This window comes from Amblyomma mixtum, chromosome 2 (assembly GCF_055824585.1).
Source record: "Amblyomma mixtum isolate Tamu chromosome 2, ASM5582458v1, whole genome shotgun sequence".
NCBI lineage: Eukaryota > Metazoa > Arthropoda > Arachnida > Ixodida > Ixodidae > Amblyomma > Amblyomma mixtum.
Window position 1 is genome coordinate 9803987 of NC_143013.1, and position 17367 is coordinate 9821353.

General features: G+C 45.4%; 1 protein-coding gene across 4 annotated transcripts in view; it reads left to right on the top strand.

Moving 5' to 3' along the window:
• The window catches only part of LOC149358358 (activating signal cointegrator 1 complex subunit 3-like), a 62844-nt gene extending 45929 nt beyond the window's left edge, over positions 1–16915 (top strand). For all 4 annotated transcript variants that reach the window (XM_089570411.1, XM_089570410.1, XM_089570413.1 and 1 more), the window contains 6 exons: positions 819–987; positions 2872–3023; positions 4882–4990; positions 6934–7042; positions 13454–13707; positions 16671–16915. In XM_089570411.1, the coding sequence (XP_089426537.1) occupies positions 819–987; positions 2872–3023; positions 4882–4990; positions 6934–7042; positions 13454–13707; positions 16671–16802 (925 nt within the window). In that variant the 3' untranslated portion in view covers positions 16803–16915. The remainder of the gene's footprint in view (positions 1–818; positions 988–2871; positions 3024–4881; positions 4991–6933; positions 7043–13453; positions 13708–16670) is intronic.
• The last annotated feature ends 452 nt before the right edge of the window (positions 16916–17367 follow it).

Consider the following 17367-nt stretch of genomic DNA (forward strand, 5'->3'; position numbering starts at 1 on the left):
TTCGAGTGAATTTTTGCCCAAAAACACTGTGCCACATGAGACAAGTGAACAGAATGGAGTATTTTGAGTAACGCTTTGTTCCCACAACATGCAGAAGGCCATTCGTGGACTGGCTAGCTGCGAAGTTGTCGGTTTCTGGAGGTACTTGGCATGGTAGAATAGTGCCTAGGGTAAAACTCTACTGCCTCATAGTGCTGCCACATTTTCGAGTGTGCCTGTGAATGGCTTGTTTCATTTCCCGTTTTAGTAGTAGTAGTAGTAGTAGTAGTAGTAGTAGTAGTACAACACCTTTATTCGGCCATAATTTACAGGCCGAGCATGTCGACCGCCTGGGCGACCAGAAGTCGCTGTTCTTCCTCCCCTTCAGCGCCAAGCCTGTCGAGCCAGGTGGTGATGAATAAAGAAGGTGGGGGGTAGGAACCCGACTGCTGAGCAGCCGGGCAATAGAAGAGGCAATGGGCCAGGTCCGCATAGATACCGGCGCAGTTGGGACAGGAAGGGTCCGATCGATAGCGATAGAGAAAGAGGCGAGTTGGGGTGATGACTGCATTCATTTGGATGTGTCCGGCACCGTGAGTGATGGATGAGGGGGAGGGTAAAGGCGTTTGTCGAGGCGGAGCTCAAGGTAGACCTCTTTTATGGTGCGGCAAAGGGCGAGCCTCCCACCGTCCTCCGAGGGCTTGGGCCAGGGGATCAACGGTGCCCAGAAAAGTGTGTCGCGGGCGAGCTGATGGGCCAGCTCATTGCCGTCAATCCCCGAATGCCCAGGGACCCAGTGGAGGAAAATGATGGAAGGCTGCAATGCTGTCACTTTACAGAGACCTGGCCAAGATGTGCCCCTTAGCGGTGGACTCGAGCACCCTGGACAGCCCGCACACCAAGGCGCACCTGCTGTTCCAGGCACACTTCACACGACTGCAACTGCCGTGCTCAGACTACCTGACTGACCTGAAGTCGGTCCTCGACCAGGCCATCCGCATCCTGCAGGTGGGTCCCTTTTAGGCTGTGTCCATCATCAAGTCACAGTTGTCATGGGTGACTTGCAGGTCCGCGTCTTCCCGTGTGTTCCTTCTTTCGGCTTGCCCCATTGCCTTCTTGAAAAACGAATTTTGAATTTGCCTCTTGTCCAGCTGTGAGTTGTCCTAGGTCTCCGCCTAAATTCTCCAAATATGAAGGTTGGAGCTGAGGCTACATTCTTCGTCTCTCAGTGTGGTGCCAAAATCATACCCGACCGGTGATGAGGATCATACATTGCGGCGCATCAATGGAAGGAAGCTTGTTTGCTGGTTGTTGCGTGACTTGCAAGCCACGCAAACCATTGGCTCTTTTAGTAAGTTTTGAGCTTTTTAGTCTGGTTCTTAGTCATAGAAGAGGTGTGAGGAGGAAAGCTTGCTGCACGCCCCATCATCCTTGATGTGTGCAGACGCCCGCATCCTTGCGCTCATGTGTCTTCTGGTAGGTTGGAAGCCCTTCTATGCAGCACTCACAGTTAAGATACCCCTTGACGTTGCTTTGCAGATAGCTGGTCCACTCTGTAACAGTTGTGATTGTTAATACATACCACATGAGTGATACCGCCTTGCAGCCTCCCTCAAGCACGAATACGACCACTGTGTAAGAACAGTGGCGCCTCATCCGTGAAGTTGTGGCGAACTTTGATGAGTAAATTTAAAACGTCTGTTATAATGAGGTTCTTCATCAAAATTCAAAGATAACTTGTCCATTGTTACTGAATTTCTTCTATACCTGATGTCTATTACAAAAAGATGCCTGCTTAAGGGGGGACTCTGGTCTTGAAAAGACAATTTTATTAATCTAGATATAGTAATGAAATTTTCAGGCCACATGTATTTTTGTGTGCTGATTTTAGATATGTCATTTAATTTCGTGTAAAACAATTCCTTGAGCACTTATGCACTCTTTATGCAAGTATTTTGCAGAGAGTTGTGAAGAAAATTTGCTGCAGGACACTCGTTGAAATGTATGCCATTGGGTTCTCTCAACACCAAGGAATACAATAAGGGTAAAATTATCATCCTGGCTATCATAGAACTTGAGTAATAGGGTACTGAAGCTGCCACTTCACACACAGGATTACACATTTTCCTTCTCATTTCTGAAGCAACAACTTCAAAACTCTATAACTTAAGTTCTATGATAGGCAGGAAGACAACTTCACCCTTATTGTATTCCTTGGTGTCAAGAGAACCCAATGGCATACATTTCAGCGAGTTTCCCGCAGCAAATTTTCTTCAAAACTCTCTGCAAAATACTAGCATAAAGAGTGCATATGTGCTCAAGGAATTGTTTTACATGAAATTAAATGACATATTTAGAATCAGCACACAAAAATACATATTCCCTGAAGATTTCTTAACTGTGACTTCATTAATAAAAATTTTTTTTTCAAGACCAGTGTCCCCCCTTAATTCGAGACATGGTGTGGCCAACCAGGTGTAAGGAAAATGTCTGTTATTTGTGATTGTCTGTTATGTCCATGCCTCTTAAAGCGGGGTTCGACTGTAGCTACAGCTGCATAAAGAAAGGGTTCCTATCCATAAAGCAAACTGCATTTAGTCTTGGATTGTATTAAGGCACATTTCTGATAATTCAAACTTCTTATAACTCAGACAAACACCTCTGGTTCCTTGAAGTTTGATTTAATGAGAGTCTGCTGTAAATGTATAAATAAAACAAACTTATGCACAATTATGTTGACACCTTTGCAAGGAATCCTTTTTCCTGCACTTGTGTTCCAAGTCAGGCTTTATAGTGTGCTGTGCACAAACTTGCTTAACCAGTTTTGAACATCATCAAGCCTCGCTTTATTTTTCGCAAGTCTGACCGCCTCTCTGCACGTGTACATTGCAGGCTATCATCGACATTGTTGCCAACCAGGGATGGCTGATCCCAGCACTGTCTGGCGTTGTGATGCTCCAGATGGTCGTCCAGGCCCGGTGGCACACTGACAACACGCTGCTCACCCTGCCGCATGTCGACAGCTCTGTGCTGGATTGCTTTGCGTGAGTCCCCTGTGGCAATGTTCCTTTCATGTGCATCTCCATGTAGGACTGAATCAATGGAACCTCTATACTAGGTATGCTAATGTGCAGGGAACATGAGCTGAAGTTGGCGAGGAAAATGCCTCTTCTTTCTGTTTTTCGAAGACTGAATGAATTGGATTCATAAGTCATGAACACACTAATGGAGGACACCAGTCCAAGTCCTATTTTCCACATTTTTAGTCCAGTCTTAAGGAAACAAGATCAGACGAAAAACAAAAAGATAGGACTAAGACCAGTGTCCCCCATTAAGTGGAGGATCATTTAGTGGTTTATTGTTGGTCTCTTGGAGTTGGGGAACTTTTCCTTTTGATGACACTTAAGAGTCAGCTGAAGGGCAAACAGAACACTTTGTTCAAATGCCAGATGAGATATAGGCCTCCTACCGTGCCACATGCCTAAGTTATTGTGGCTGCTTCTTCAGCACTGAGAAAAATGAGTGATGAGTTCAGTTTTTCTTTTTCTTCACAGTTTTTCTTGTGTGGCATCCTTGAGTGGAATACTGCTAGGCTTTTATGGGCAGCAGGTTTTCTTGGTCAGCCATGCCTACTCTGCTGAGGCATACTTATACAGTAAAAGCTCGTTAATTCGACACTGACGGGACCGCGAAAAATTGTCGAATTATCCGAATGTCAAATTATCGAATGAACAACAAAAAACAATGGTTGCCGCAACAGGACATACCTTTATTTGGCAAAGAAATCGGTTATCTCCGTCTGCTTTTTCGAGCGAATTTGAGCGACTACGATAGCTCTAGCAGCTGCCAGGTGCTCCGTGGCACACACACCGTCAGGGATTTGTTCACAGAAGTCCTCCCGCACGGACAAGGCTTCTGTGGCTTCTTTCACCATGCGCTTCGGCATTTGGGACAACTGCTCACAATCGTCACTTTCCGAAGAATCGTCATTGTCAGCGCCTGTCGCTTCAATTATTTCATCCTTGGTCAGCTGACAGGACACAAAGGCGAGGCGCGCAGGCACTGTGTTCTACCCACTCGAGCGCAGCGAGGGGAGGAGGTGAAGCAAGCGCGGCTTCGGCCGCTTATCTGTTTTTTCAGCCAGCGTCTGCTTCGGCGGAAGCGGTTGTTGCTGCGACACACGTCTGATCTTTTCTCTTTATCTTTCCTCTTATCTTTTAACTCTCCTTTATCTGCACGTGGCAGCGGTGGTGGCTCGGCTGAGCCAGTAGGCAGGCCCGTGCAATTTCCTTTCACCCTTTTCTCAGCCGCAACAAAACAGCAACAACAAGCAGCGCAGTAAACACGCTGACAAAGCGCGCAATTACCAAAAAAGGCGGCGCCTTACGGTTAAATAACCGCGATCGTAGCAGCAAGAACACGTGGAAACGACGACATACGCCAAAACGAGACTTGCTGTCGACAGGGTTGACTGTCGAGCAGTTGACACCAACACGACTGCTGAGACACAACAAAGCACAAAAAAAAAAGACGCCAGTTGCTTCGGCCACCGCTAACCTCGCTTCCCTCGCCCTCGCTCACGCTGCTGACGACGATGACCATACGGATGGCCTATCAGCCGTACAGTAGCGCCGCTCGTGGCAGTGTTTTTTTCTTTTTGCTCTCGGCACACCGGCTTGGCGGGCTGCGGAGTGAAGTCGAATTAACCGACGCATGGCAAAATTTGTTCGAATTAACGAGAGTTTCGCCCCATAGACTCCTATGTATAACTGTAGAAACCTCGCGTGCACGTCGAATCATCCGATTTTTCGAATTAACGGGGGTCGAATTAATGAGCTTTCACTGTAGTTATAAATGAGTTCACTGAGTTCATACTTTTTGTTCCACTGTCTGTGCTGCCAGGTCGGCCTCTGTGAACTCCTTGCCGGAAGCTGTGCACCTGCGAAACAGGTCACCAGAGGTCCTGGAGAAAGCTCTGCAGGGAAGGCTCAAGGAACGAGAACTGCAACAGGTTGGTCTCATTGTGGTGGTTTGCAAGCGCAGTGTGTGTAGCTATTCAATGAATGCGAAGCATAACCCATACATACATACATAGCATAACCCATACATACATAGAGGTACCTTTTCCTAGTCTGCATAGTGCTTTGCAAATCATGGAAGAGTGCCAGCCAGCCCAGCTTCAATTTATTTCATGCAGCTGTGGTTGAGATGTCCTCACTTGAAAGAAGTATAGACACCTAACTTTTGGGTGGATTGTTTCTTTTTTGTAATGGTGCGTAAGGCATTATTACACATGGATTACCACGTTGTATTTTCCTACGACCACTGAAGAATTTATAATCGAATTTCTTTCTCGTGCTGTTTCGGTTTCAACAGCCGAACGATGAATGACGTCAAAATGTGGTTATAGGTCACCTGAGGCATGAAAAAGCTGCAATATAATCGCTGCTTCCACATTCATTGTCATTCTAGCTCTTGAGAAAGGCTGGCTTCAGCGCTGTAACAAATTAAAATGATGAAGCAGTCATTATATCGACATTTTTTCTGTGCCTTACGTGACATATAATCACACTTTGACGTTACAGCCATCGTTCAGCTGTTGAAACCGGAACAGCATGACAGAAAAATTTGATTATAAATTGTATAGCGGTCGCAGGTGAATACCACATGGTGATTCATGCATAGTACGAAGTGTCTTCCGCATCATTGAAGAGAAGAAAACGTGCCACGAAAATTGGGTGTCTGTATTCCCTGAAGTGTGCGCGTTGGGCATTTGCATCAATGTAGCTTCCCCATGCGCTTAGAGTTAGACCTTTGGAAAAAATTTTTGTCAAATTTTAGTTATTAAATAGCTTCGTGTGTTCCCTGATTTTTTTTCTTTCTTTGTGAATGAGCACAGTAGCCGACCGATTTTTTGAACTCCAATAATTCAGACTTGCACGATATTTTGGACTTCGCTAAGGAACCGTTGCACACCTCATAGGAAGGTGTACATATTCACGACCGATATTTCGGACTTTGTTGAGTCTAAAAGTTCAAATTTTAGGACTAAAATAGACGCCAACAATGTTTTAGAGGTCATTTTTCAACTGAAAGTTCGTTATTTCGGCCTAATATAGACGCGAGTGGGCATCGCTGTCGCAACCAACTTGTTATATTTTATTACTTCTTAGCATGAGCTGAATTATTCAGGTGTTGTAGTGGTTGTAGAATGCCAGCAACAAAGGCTTTATGCACAATTAAATCAGAGGCATTCATTGTGGCATCTCTTGTAGCCAGTTTGTTACCCCGCATACAGTCATATACCAGTATGAGTGCCAAGGTGGAAGATTTTTATGTGGGCCTTTCCTTGCTGAATAAATCTTGCTCTTGCTTTTCTTGCTCGAACACTCTGGATCACATGAAGGCTCCACAGTGAGATGGCTCCCAGGATTGGGGATCCTTTCGGGAGCAGCAAAAAACATGAGACTGCTCACTGCCTTCGGACTGTGTGTTTGCCTTATCACTAATCTTGCATTCAGCCATTTGAATGCATTGCATTAAGAACATCCAAAAGATATTATTGCAGAAAAACGCTCACAGTAGGACTTGTGTAGAAACTGAGGCCAGACAATATGTCACACAAATTTCTTTGAACGCATGGTGTCAGTTGAGGACGTTTTGTTTCATTTGTGCACTGTTGGCTTTGGTAAGTTTTCCAACATGTAATATTTCTTAAAGGAAACTTTGGGCAACCTCCGTTATGTTTTTTTCTTAGCACTCTATAATTTGCAGCATTCAAGTTCATGCAACTTTCTTTGGCACTGTTTGGCACCAATCATTCAAATTCATTTGAGCCTCTGCTATTTGCATGCCTGCCTCAAACATCTTTTTTTTTTTCTAACGTGAAGAAATTGGGAATGTTGGGACTTGGTGGGGCACTATTGATTGTGTTCCACCTCTGCTGATCTGCAGGTGATGGACACCCTTGCGAAACTTCCCAGCCAAAGCGTCAAGGTCTGCATTGAAGGGCTCAGCTCTGCCACCATGAAGGAGTGGACACAGGTCAAGCTGGAGCCTCTGCGTACGTAGTGGACCCTGGCATTGTCAAAACGTCCGCCAGGCGGGGCTGGCAGGCGCTTGGGCTTAGTGCTCGTGCTTTTGTTTAGCGTCCAATGGAGGAGTTAGCTGCAGGTGCCCACAATTTTAAGGGGGGACACTGGTCTTGAAAAGAAAATTTTATTAATTTAGTCATAGTTATGAAATGTTCAGGGCACATGTATTTTTGTGCGCTGATTCTAGATATGTCATTTAATTTCATGTAAAACAATTCCTTGAGGACTTATGCACTTTTTATGCAAGTATCTTGCGAAGAGTTTTGAAGAAAATTTGCTGCAGGAAACTCGCTGAAATGTATGCCATTGGGCTCTCTGCACACCAAGGAATGCAATAAGGGTAAAACTATCATCCTGGCTGTCATAGAACTTGAGTTACAGGGTACTAAAGCTGCTACTTCACACACAGGAATACACACTTTCCTTCTCATTTCTGAAGCGACAACTTCAAAACTCTGTAACTCAAGTTCTATGATAGGCAGGAAGACAATTTCACCCTTATTGCATTCCTTGGTGTCAAGAGAACCCAATGGCATACATTTCAGCAAGTTTCCCACAGCAAATTTTCTTCAAAACTCTCTGCAAAATACTAGCATAAAAAGTGCACAAGTGCTCAAGGAATTGTTTTACATGAAATTAAGTGACATATTTAGAATCAGCACACAAAAATACATATTCCCCGGAGATTTCGTAACTGTGACTTCATTAATAAAAATTTTTTTTTTCAGGACCAGTGTCCCCCCTTAAGGGGCGACAAGGGTTTTGGAAATGAGCTTTTTTTTTTTTTAATGCTGAGCGGTGAAATTTAGCAGCCTTTTTGAAAAGGGGGCTAAATCAATAAATAGAGAATTTCATCAATATACCTCCAGTAGTTTAGACAAATTTTTATTTGCTTCATTGCTATATCAAACTTGGACAACAAAACATAGTAGGTAGGAGCTTGCAGTTCCTGTTAGGTAAATATTTGCCAAAGGAATGGTTTAGGCAGTGACATTCTCCAAATATTTTTATCAGCATGATTTTTACACAGAACATTATATCCATGCTTGCGTAATGCGCTCATTTCGCCACATCAAAGTAGTTTCAATGTAAAAAAAAATAAAGTAATTTAAACAAATAGGAATGTCCGTGCACACAGCTGGCCTCATATGAGCAAAGTTAAATTAATTTAATAAATTTTACTTAGTAGTTGCTGCTTGCTACATTCTTAATTGATCAACTCTGGGAACTCGGTCTGTATTTGTACCGATTGTTTCCAGTATTGTTTCTCTTGATTTGCTTTAGCGTCCCATTTCCAAGGCACACTGTTGTGCAGTGAAAAGGGGCGAATGAAACGACTATACTAATCTTGATTCTTTAGCAGCTGTTCGTTAAATGTGAGCCATAAGCACGGCCATAAGCACACTACAGATTTGGCAGTGAGTTGTGAAACATTGAGGAACTTCACTCTGCCTGCTATCATGCATCACCAGATGGAGGTCAACAGGGTAAGCACAAGTCTATGCTGCAATTTCGAGGCATGGCATAGCTGCAACAGAACATTCTTACACGTGATCTTCACTCTAGCACAACAGAGATTATACAGTCGATCCCGGATATATAGAACCCGGATATATCGAATTATTGCCTATATCGAACAGATGTAGAATCCCCTTGGGAATCTCATGCAAAAGTATAGCAAATTTGTTTACGTTTATCGAACTCCCGTGCACCCTATATTTGATATATCGAACTCCGTGCCATGCCGCGCCCCTGGAAGTGGGCTTCTCCCACTAGCGCACGCTCCTGCAAATGGGCTTCTCCTAATAAGAGTTCACACGGCACTGGCCTTGGACTGTGCGCTCTAAGTCACGTGATGGGAACTTTGTGGGGGGTGTGAAAGGAAATGGGAATGACCAGAGGGCCATGTTAAGGAGCTGCATGCAAGAGGGAAACCGTGCTGGCCGCAGGCCCGCAGACGCCTAATTTCTGCATGCTGGTTGGCTGACTCCGCTGGCGTCGCCGAAGCAAGCGATGTCAGCTAGCCGGCGCCAACGTTTAAGCCATTTTGGCTGTTACTGCTGACGGTGTTGATTCGCACGTGACTGGTGTCGTTCTGATTGCTGTGCGGTCGTCGTTCTTTTCGCTTTGTTCGCGAAGCCAGTGTGAGTTCGCTTGTGACTTGTGCGGTGCCGTGCGTTTTCTTTTCGCTTTGGTTCGTGTTCGGGAGCCATGAACGCGAAAAAACGCAAGAATTTGGACTTCGCAACAAAGGCGGATATCATTCGACGGGTGGAGGCCGGCGAGAAAAAGTCGTTGGTCGCCGATGCGTTTGGAATTCCTCGCAACACGCTGAGTACAATCCTGAAGAACAAAGCCGGCGTGAAGTTGAAGGCAGCGCAATCCAGTCGTCCTGGAGCGTGTCGTATGCGTGCTCCGACCTACGACAAGGTCGAGAAAGCTTTGTACGCCTGGTTCTTAGAGACACGTGCCAGAAACATCCCTGTCGACGGCCCGATGCTCATGGAAAAAGCGAAATGGTTCGCTGTAGCCCTCGGAGAAGAGAGCTTCACTGGTGGCACGGGTTGGCAGCAGCGTTTTAAGAATCGCTACAGCATCGTCGGAAAGACACTCTTGGAGGAAAGCAAGGCTACCAGCAGCATTGTCACGGAGAAGTGGCTGTCCGAAGAGTGGCCAGAAATTTGCGAGAGCTTTTCGCCGTCGCAAATATTCAACGCAGACGAAACAGCATTGTTTTGGCAAATGCTGCCAAATAAGACTCTCCACCTGAAGGGCAGCGCATGCCATGGCGGGAAGAACAGCAAAGTGCGCGTGTCGATTTTGCTCGCGGCAAATATGGATGGTTCATGCAAACTGCGGCCACTGGTTATCGGCAAAAGCAGGTCACCACGCTGTTTTAAAAACACGAAAGGCCTCCCGGTTCGGTACGCATTTAATAAGAAGGCTTGGATGACACGCGATCTTTTCACCGAGTGGCTTCAAACGTGGGATTCCGAGCTGCAGAAGTCGGGCCGCAAAGTTTGTCTTCTTCTTGACAACTGCTCTGCCCATCATGTCGTCTGCCAGTTGAAGCAGATCACCATCAAATTTCTGCCGCCAAATACAACTGCGAAACTTCAACCTCTCGATCAGGGCATAGTGAAGGCATTTAAGGTTGGGTACAGACGGCGACTGGTGCGAAGGCTCCTAATCAACCTTCGGTTGAATATCGATCTCAAGTTGGACCTCCTAGCAGCCATACAGATGCTGGCTGGCGCTTGGAATGACGTGAAGCAAAACACGATTGTTAACTGCTTCCGCAAAGCCGGGTTTGTGGTGGCTTCAGACGACAGATGTCTAGACACAGAAGACGACGGCGCTGGATGCCTGGATAGCGAATTTCGTGAGCTGTCGGCGTTTGCAGGTGCCGTCCCAGACGGCGTAACAGCACAAGATTTTGTCAGTGTTGACGACGACGTGCAAGCCGTTGCGGATCTTGCTGATGCTGACATCGTGGCTGACATCATCGATACCGAGGAAGCGGACCCGAGCAGTGACGAAGATTGTGGCGAAGAGGCCCAGCCGCCATGCACTGCGGCTGAACTTGCATCCGCATTTAGCGTAATTCGTCGTTGTTGTGGTGCAATAGAAGGCACTGGACTTTCTCATTTGGATACTCTCGACAAGCTTGAGGACAGCTTAGTGAACTGCATGGTGCAGAGGAAGAGGCAAGCAAAGCTCACTGACTTTTTTCTTGCGAAATAAAGCGCGCTGGTCGTGGAGTTGTGCTTTCGTTTTTATGGACTTTAGAGGGGTAAATCGGTAAGTTCCCACTTGCTACATCCGTGGGAAATTGTCCGAGATTTGCGCAATTTTAAAATAAGCGTCTAATAGGCAGATTTTATATTTCGAATTATTGATATATCGAACTTTTTCGCGATCCCCTTCGAGTTCGATATATCCGGGATCGACTGTATACCGGGTGTCCCAGCTAAATGTAACCAACCTTTTAAAAAGGACGAAATGTCCTAGTCCAGTGAAACCAACTGAGGGTTGTTCAGAGTCGTGTGGCCTAGTCTTGAGTATTTTTCGTTCTTAAAAGTTAATTAGTTAAGCTTAATTAGCTAACTTTTTAATTATTGACTTCAGGAAAAAAGTGTCAATGAGAATGTTTTAGATCGCCTCGAAAAACCTCTGGCAGTGCTGTTTTCATCAAGGTACGATTTATGTAGCTTTATTTATTGGCCTTAAAAGAAAGTTATCACATGACCAGCTGCTCGCTCACATCTCTGCCCCAATGTGCACCCAAAATCTCATCGAGGAGAGAACTTCAGAAAAAACAGGATTTTATTCCCTAAGGCTCGTCTTGGGACATTGAAGTGGCACCGTTGTCACGGGGAAGCTTTTTCTTATTGTGCAAGTTATGGTTAAAGGCCGGTAAAAAGCTACTTTGCGTAAATAGTACCTGGCTGCAAATGTTTCAGTCAGCTGTTTTTCAAAGCGATCTACAAATTTTCTATTGACACTTTGTTCCTCAAGTCAATATGTCACAACTATCGCCCACCAACCGGCTGCCTGATGCAAGCCGTCGAGGCACAGGGGCCGCTTTACGCTCCCTTGTGGCCTAAAAGCGAGCGTTGTACAACATTTATTTTTTTGAGGTCGGTCAGCCCGTGCGTGGTACACGTGTGTCGGTGCGTCGGTACTCCAAAGGAACTCAAGGGGTTGCGGGTTTAAAACAAATATTTAATCGCATGCAGGAAAACACAAAAACAGGTAAAACGAACAGAGGAGTAGCCGAAAAACTATACAAAACACGAAACGCGACAAGTAGGAGACAGACAATACAAAGAACACACAAATCCAACTACAGAGAACAAGAAGGTGTACAGGGCATGAAAAGAAGTAATATACAAAAAGTTAAAGCTAGAAAAGCAGAAAGTCCGACGGACAATTCACATACGGGGGCTGCGGCGATGACTCTGGTTCGGGTGGTTGTGGATGCGACGATGGCTCGACGGCGGCGGGCCTTGTGCGATGGAACGCGTGCCTCGGCGCGGTAACTCGGCCCTCCACGCCCGCAAACACACCACCCAACCTCTTCAGCTGCCTATTTCCTCCCAACTGTCCCAACCGCCCTCTGCAACCTGGACGGGCCGGCAGATAGCATACTTCTTCCCTCTCCCTCATCATCGGGGCGCTTTTGTCAACGCGGTGACGACGGGGCAGAGGGGACGCATGAACCCGCGAAGTTCCCTCGGAGCGCCGCGCGGGAGAGCAGGAGGGAGCGCTAAAGGTTAATGTCGTCCGTGACAGGCGTCGCCGAATCGGCTATGCCTGCCCTCTCCACTTTAAAAAAAAAAAAACAGTGCACCCGTACCGCCGCTCTAGAACCTTCCACTCCTCCTGGAATTCCAGTCGGCTTCGTTCGCCGATGGCTGAGCCCCGAGAGAATTCCTGACGAGACACATTCCACTGGTCTGTGACACAATAATTAAAAAGTTAGCTAATTAAGCTTAACTAATTAGTAAACCTTGAAGAACGAAAAAAATACTGCCGACTAGGTCACACGATTCTAAACAACCCTCAGTTGGTTTCGGATGGCTAGGACATCCCGTGTTTTTTAAAAGCTTTGCTACATTTAGCCGGGACACCTCGTATATATATATATATATATGAGGGGCTCGTTATAAATATTAGAGAATGAGGGGCTCGTTATAAATATTAGAGAAGCCAACAGCCACAGAAACCAAGGAGCACAGGGGATTTTTTAAAATTTATTTATTTGTTTTTGTGGTGTTGATCAAGTAAGAATATTACTGTCGCTTAAAGCTAATTGATTAGAAAAGCAGAAGAAAAAACAACCACATGCCGCCGGTAGGATCCGAACCCATGACCTCCGAATTACGCGTCCGGTGCTCTACCTCTGAGCTACGGCGACGGCTGTCAAACCTTCTGCTTTCGGGGGTATTTATGTTTGCAAATAACCTAACCTTGAGAGTGGTCATCAGCGCCACCCACGTTCGTAAGCGGCGGACGTGGAACGTCCTGAGTTACCGCTGGTGTGACGTAGAACGCCATCGAACGGCGAGGGTGGAAGCTGCGTGAGAACCCTCTTATGCTTCCTATATATATATATATATATATATATATATATATATGTGGGGCAACTTCTATATATATATATATATATATATTGTGGGGCAACTTCTATTGAATACCCTGGTCTACAGAGAAAAGGGAAGGGGAAAGATGGGGAGGTTAACCAGAAGAAAGTTACTCTCAATTAAGTTTATGTTGGGAGCGCCTTTCCTACTTGTTTTACGATTGGAAAATTTCTATTTGTCGTGGCTGTCTCAACCTTTCATACAAGGTCTTTTTCTGCTGTCTCCTGACTGCAGGGGGTCCCGTGCCGGACGACCGGTGGCTGCCAGTGACCTCGTGCACCGAGTACATGCTGCAGGTGGAGGTGTCACACCGGGACGGGCGCCACAGTGGGCGAGGGGGCGGCAGGGGCGGCTCACTCCAGGCAGTGGCCCCCCGCTTCCCCAAGCCCAAGGACGAGTCCTGGTTCCTCATCCTGGGGCACCGCGACCAGAAGGAGCTCATTGCCCTCAAGCGGACTGGCAGCATGCGGGGGACATCCAAACACCATGTACGCCACGTGTCCCATGTAGTCTTTTTAAGGCTTTGCGGCAAAAACAAAACACCATTCCTCACTTCTTGCACTGAAGGAGTGGTGATATTAATGGCTCAAAAGCAGCTTGGTCAAAAGAGCGCCTTGGCCAACATGTTGTTTGGTCTGCTCGAGGTGGGATCAAAAGACCCAGTGTCCTAAGCATTTCACCCCAATGAAGCCCAGCACCGGGCGAGGGAAAAGCTTGTGCCCATTGGAGAACTAGTGGGTACCCATTGTCAGTGGCGATCGAACCCCTGTTCTTCTTTCATACAAAGCATACACTCTAAGCTGTACCAGGCTGGAATTCAGGATGTCATGGTAGTTGCACAGATTGCAGCTGATGTGGCCATCAAAAGCTGTCACAGCATTGTGCTAAGTGTGGGCATGCCCAAGTGTACCAAGGAATGCACACGTGGTTTCAGAAGTATCCGAAGCGTGGAGGCCAGAAAAAACAATTAGGATTGCTTGGCTTAATTACAAATGAATGTGCTGGCAACAGCTGAGCTAACATGTTTTTGACACTATACTTGTCAGTGTATTTACTGTGTGTATGTTTCAGATATAACACTCAGCGAGGTCGCATTTCACGGGACTTTTGTGACTATTTTGTTTCAGCACATTTGCGCTTAAACGCAGGTGTGTCTTCTTGTGAGCAAACACACTTTGACAGTGTGTCCAGTGTTTCAATTCCCTCAGCATGAGCTGCGGGTTTCTCTGGTACGTTCTTGTGCTGTTATTTAGATCTTATGATGATGCACTTGCATGTGCCGCCTTCGAACGACGAGAACAGCCGGCTTTACTGCTCTAACTGAATTGCCTATAATTGACTGTTACTAGTAAAAAGAAAACAAATTTCCTTGCAGCTTAATTGCACAGTCCTGTTCTGAAGGGTAGCACCTTATAAAGCTGCTATATCGTGCTCATATATTTATGTAAGGCAAGTCGCACAAGCTTCATATTAGCAATGCAATTAAAATAAAAACAAAGGCATTACCAGTTATGAAACGTGCAGTTTTTAGAAACATTATTTTTACCTCTAATATTGTGTGACTAGCTTGTATTGCTTGTAACAGTTTATTTTATCCATGCCCAGTCATGCACTTTGATGTAGGTGTCCCATTAGAAACAGCAGTGTAAAGGGAAACTGCAAAGGTTTTTCGAACATTTGGAAATGGCTATCTTATTGTCCTTCTTGGACTGCCTATCTTAGTCACAGTAAGTGCTTTTTCAAAACATCAAGGAAAACATTTCTAAAACAGCAAAAACCAGGAAGCTGCAACTGGGTTTCGACTAAAGTAAGACGTCACGAATACTGTCGCAAAACCTCTCTTGAGCATGTTGATTGGCTGAATTGATGACTGTGAATGACAGCTGCCATCATTATTTGTCTGCAGTGACCAAAAATAGGCTTGAAATTTTTTCCTTCAACAAACTCAGAGTCAGTATAGACGGGCGTGTAGACCATGACATCATGAATGTGGGATTACAATCAACCGGATTGAGGCCACAAAACTAAAAAAAATTAGATTTCATTTGCGCTGAAACGAAAGGCCACCCGGCTGTGAAACTAGACCCAAAAGATTCATTAACCTTTTATTTGCCAGTGTTCCAATATTGGAGCATATAAAACTCAAATTTTTATTTCATTTCAAATTGCACTCTTCTTTTAATTCTTTCTTTTTTTGCATACTATGTGGTGATTGTGGAAAATATGGCAAGTATAATTTTTATTGTTAACTAATTCTCGCATCGATCATAAATGTGCTGCAACATGCTGAAAGCCGCCAAAGATGGTGGTGGTCAAGTGTCGATGGAGTCTTAAGTCGCCGTTCAGCACACACTAAACGCAGGCTGTCAAAATGCTGGCACGGGGTAAAGCACTACCGCGAATTGACATTTGCGATGTAACAGCAGAGTCTGCATGGGTTTCTGTGGGATCTTGTGCGTGTCTCACGAAAACATAGCAGCCGGGAAAACGCAGCGCCCGGGAATGCAACAGCGGGTCCTACGGGTAAACGGGCGTATTTTGGGCCTTGTCACAGCCGAGTGTTTGTGCCTTCGCAACAAAAAAAAAAAAAAGAGAGAGAGAATTGCAATAAGCAAACAGCAGTAATGACAAATAGTTGGCGTTTTCAGAAAAAAATATAAGACTGAAGCCTTTGTGTATTTCACTAACAGTGAGTTTTATGCAAACGTTCGGGTGTCTTGAGGCTCTCACCTCCAGCTACATGCGGCATCTATGAGAGGCATTTCGAAGCATTTGGGGCATCTCACGACCACATGTCACACGCAGTGAAGGCAAAGATTGCCCCCCCCCCCCCCCCCCTCCTCGATTGACCCCTCTAGCACACATCTGAAGATGACGTGACGTGATCACGGAACTGGGCTATGCGTGTGTTGTCGGTAATGTGCATACCATAGTTATGCTGTAAAAGCCATTGCTCAAGAAATGCTTTCTTGCATACCACAGCTTCTGAAGCGCTGAACGCAATACTGCTCGCACAGAGAAAGGAAACACTGTTCAAGTATACTGCTTTCCTCTGTAGTTTCCTCTCTGTAATTAGCAAATACATTGTAGACAGCTATAAAGTTGTCTTAGGTGGCAAGAAGAAATTCGCATTGCACAGACCATTAGAGCTGTTTCACATGACATTGCCATTCTGTATATGGGACATGGCAGTGTTCCAAAAATGGGTCATCGAAAATGTGGCTACAGTTTTTTTTTCACTGTCATTTTAGAAAGCATATTTGAATTGTCAGTAGGAATTTTCGTCTTAGGAACATTGCTGCATAGTGCGGCATTGAAAAAGGTTAAAAGGTGCGGAGGTCAAGAAAACCCCGGAAGTTGTTCCTTTAATCTGGCTTCACTGTGTTAAGGCTGTGCAATTGCCAGTAGCAGGAGCCTTACATTGTTGACAAGTTCTCCTTTTTATTTTCAGCTTACCTTTCGAGCACCCCAGGAGGTTGGGCGAGTGGTTTATACCCTCTATCTGCTGAGTGATTCCTATCTGGGATTAGACCAGCAATATGCAATTTGCCTCAATGTGCAACCAGCGGGGAACAAGGCATAGCCACTTCCCCAAGGCACATCCACTTCACCGTGCCTCAAGCCAAGGAATTTATATATAAGTATTTTTTTTAATGCAGTACACCTACCAAAGAATAAATATGGTTGTGTGTAGTACACTTGTCTCTTCCTTTCTTTCATTTTCTGCATGCCAACTCTTGGGCTTACCAGGAAAGAAACCATTAAATTTGCTGGTTTGTTTTTTTCTTTTACGTTTGGTTGTATCTATATCGCAGTATGCGAATAGTTGAATTTAATAAACCTAGTAGGTTTCATGAATGTAGAGCCTTTCAAGCAATTTGATCGCACCTCATTGGTACGTCTATTTGTGATCAAGCACTGCAGGAAATGGCTGGATGTCATTTTTACGAGCTTTGGAGAACGCATTGTAACCGTGTGAAGCGACTGGACTGGTTAACGCAGGCTGACGTTCGAAATTTTTGTGTCCAGTTTTCGAAAAACCCGGGTTTGTCCAGTACGTTGTGGTCCTCGATATGAAAGACGCTGTCGATTCTGAAAATAATTTAGGAAGGCTCGCTTATGGCTTGTCCAAATCGGCGTTCAGCACG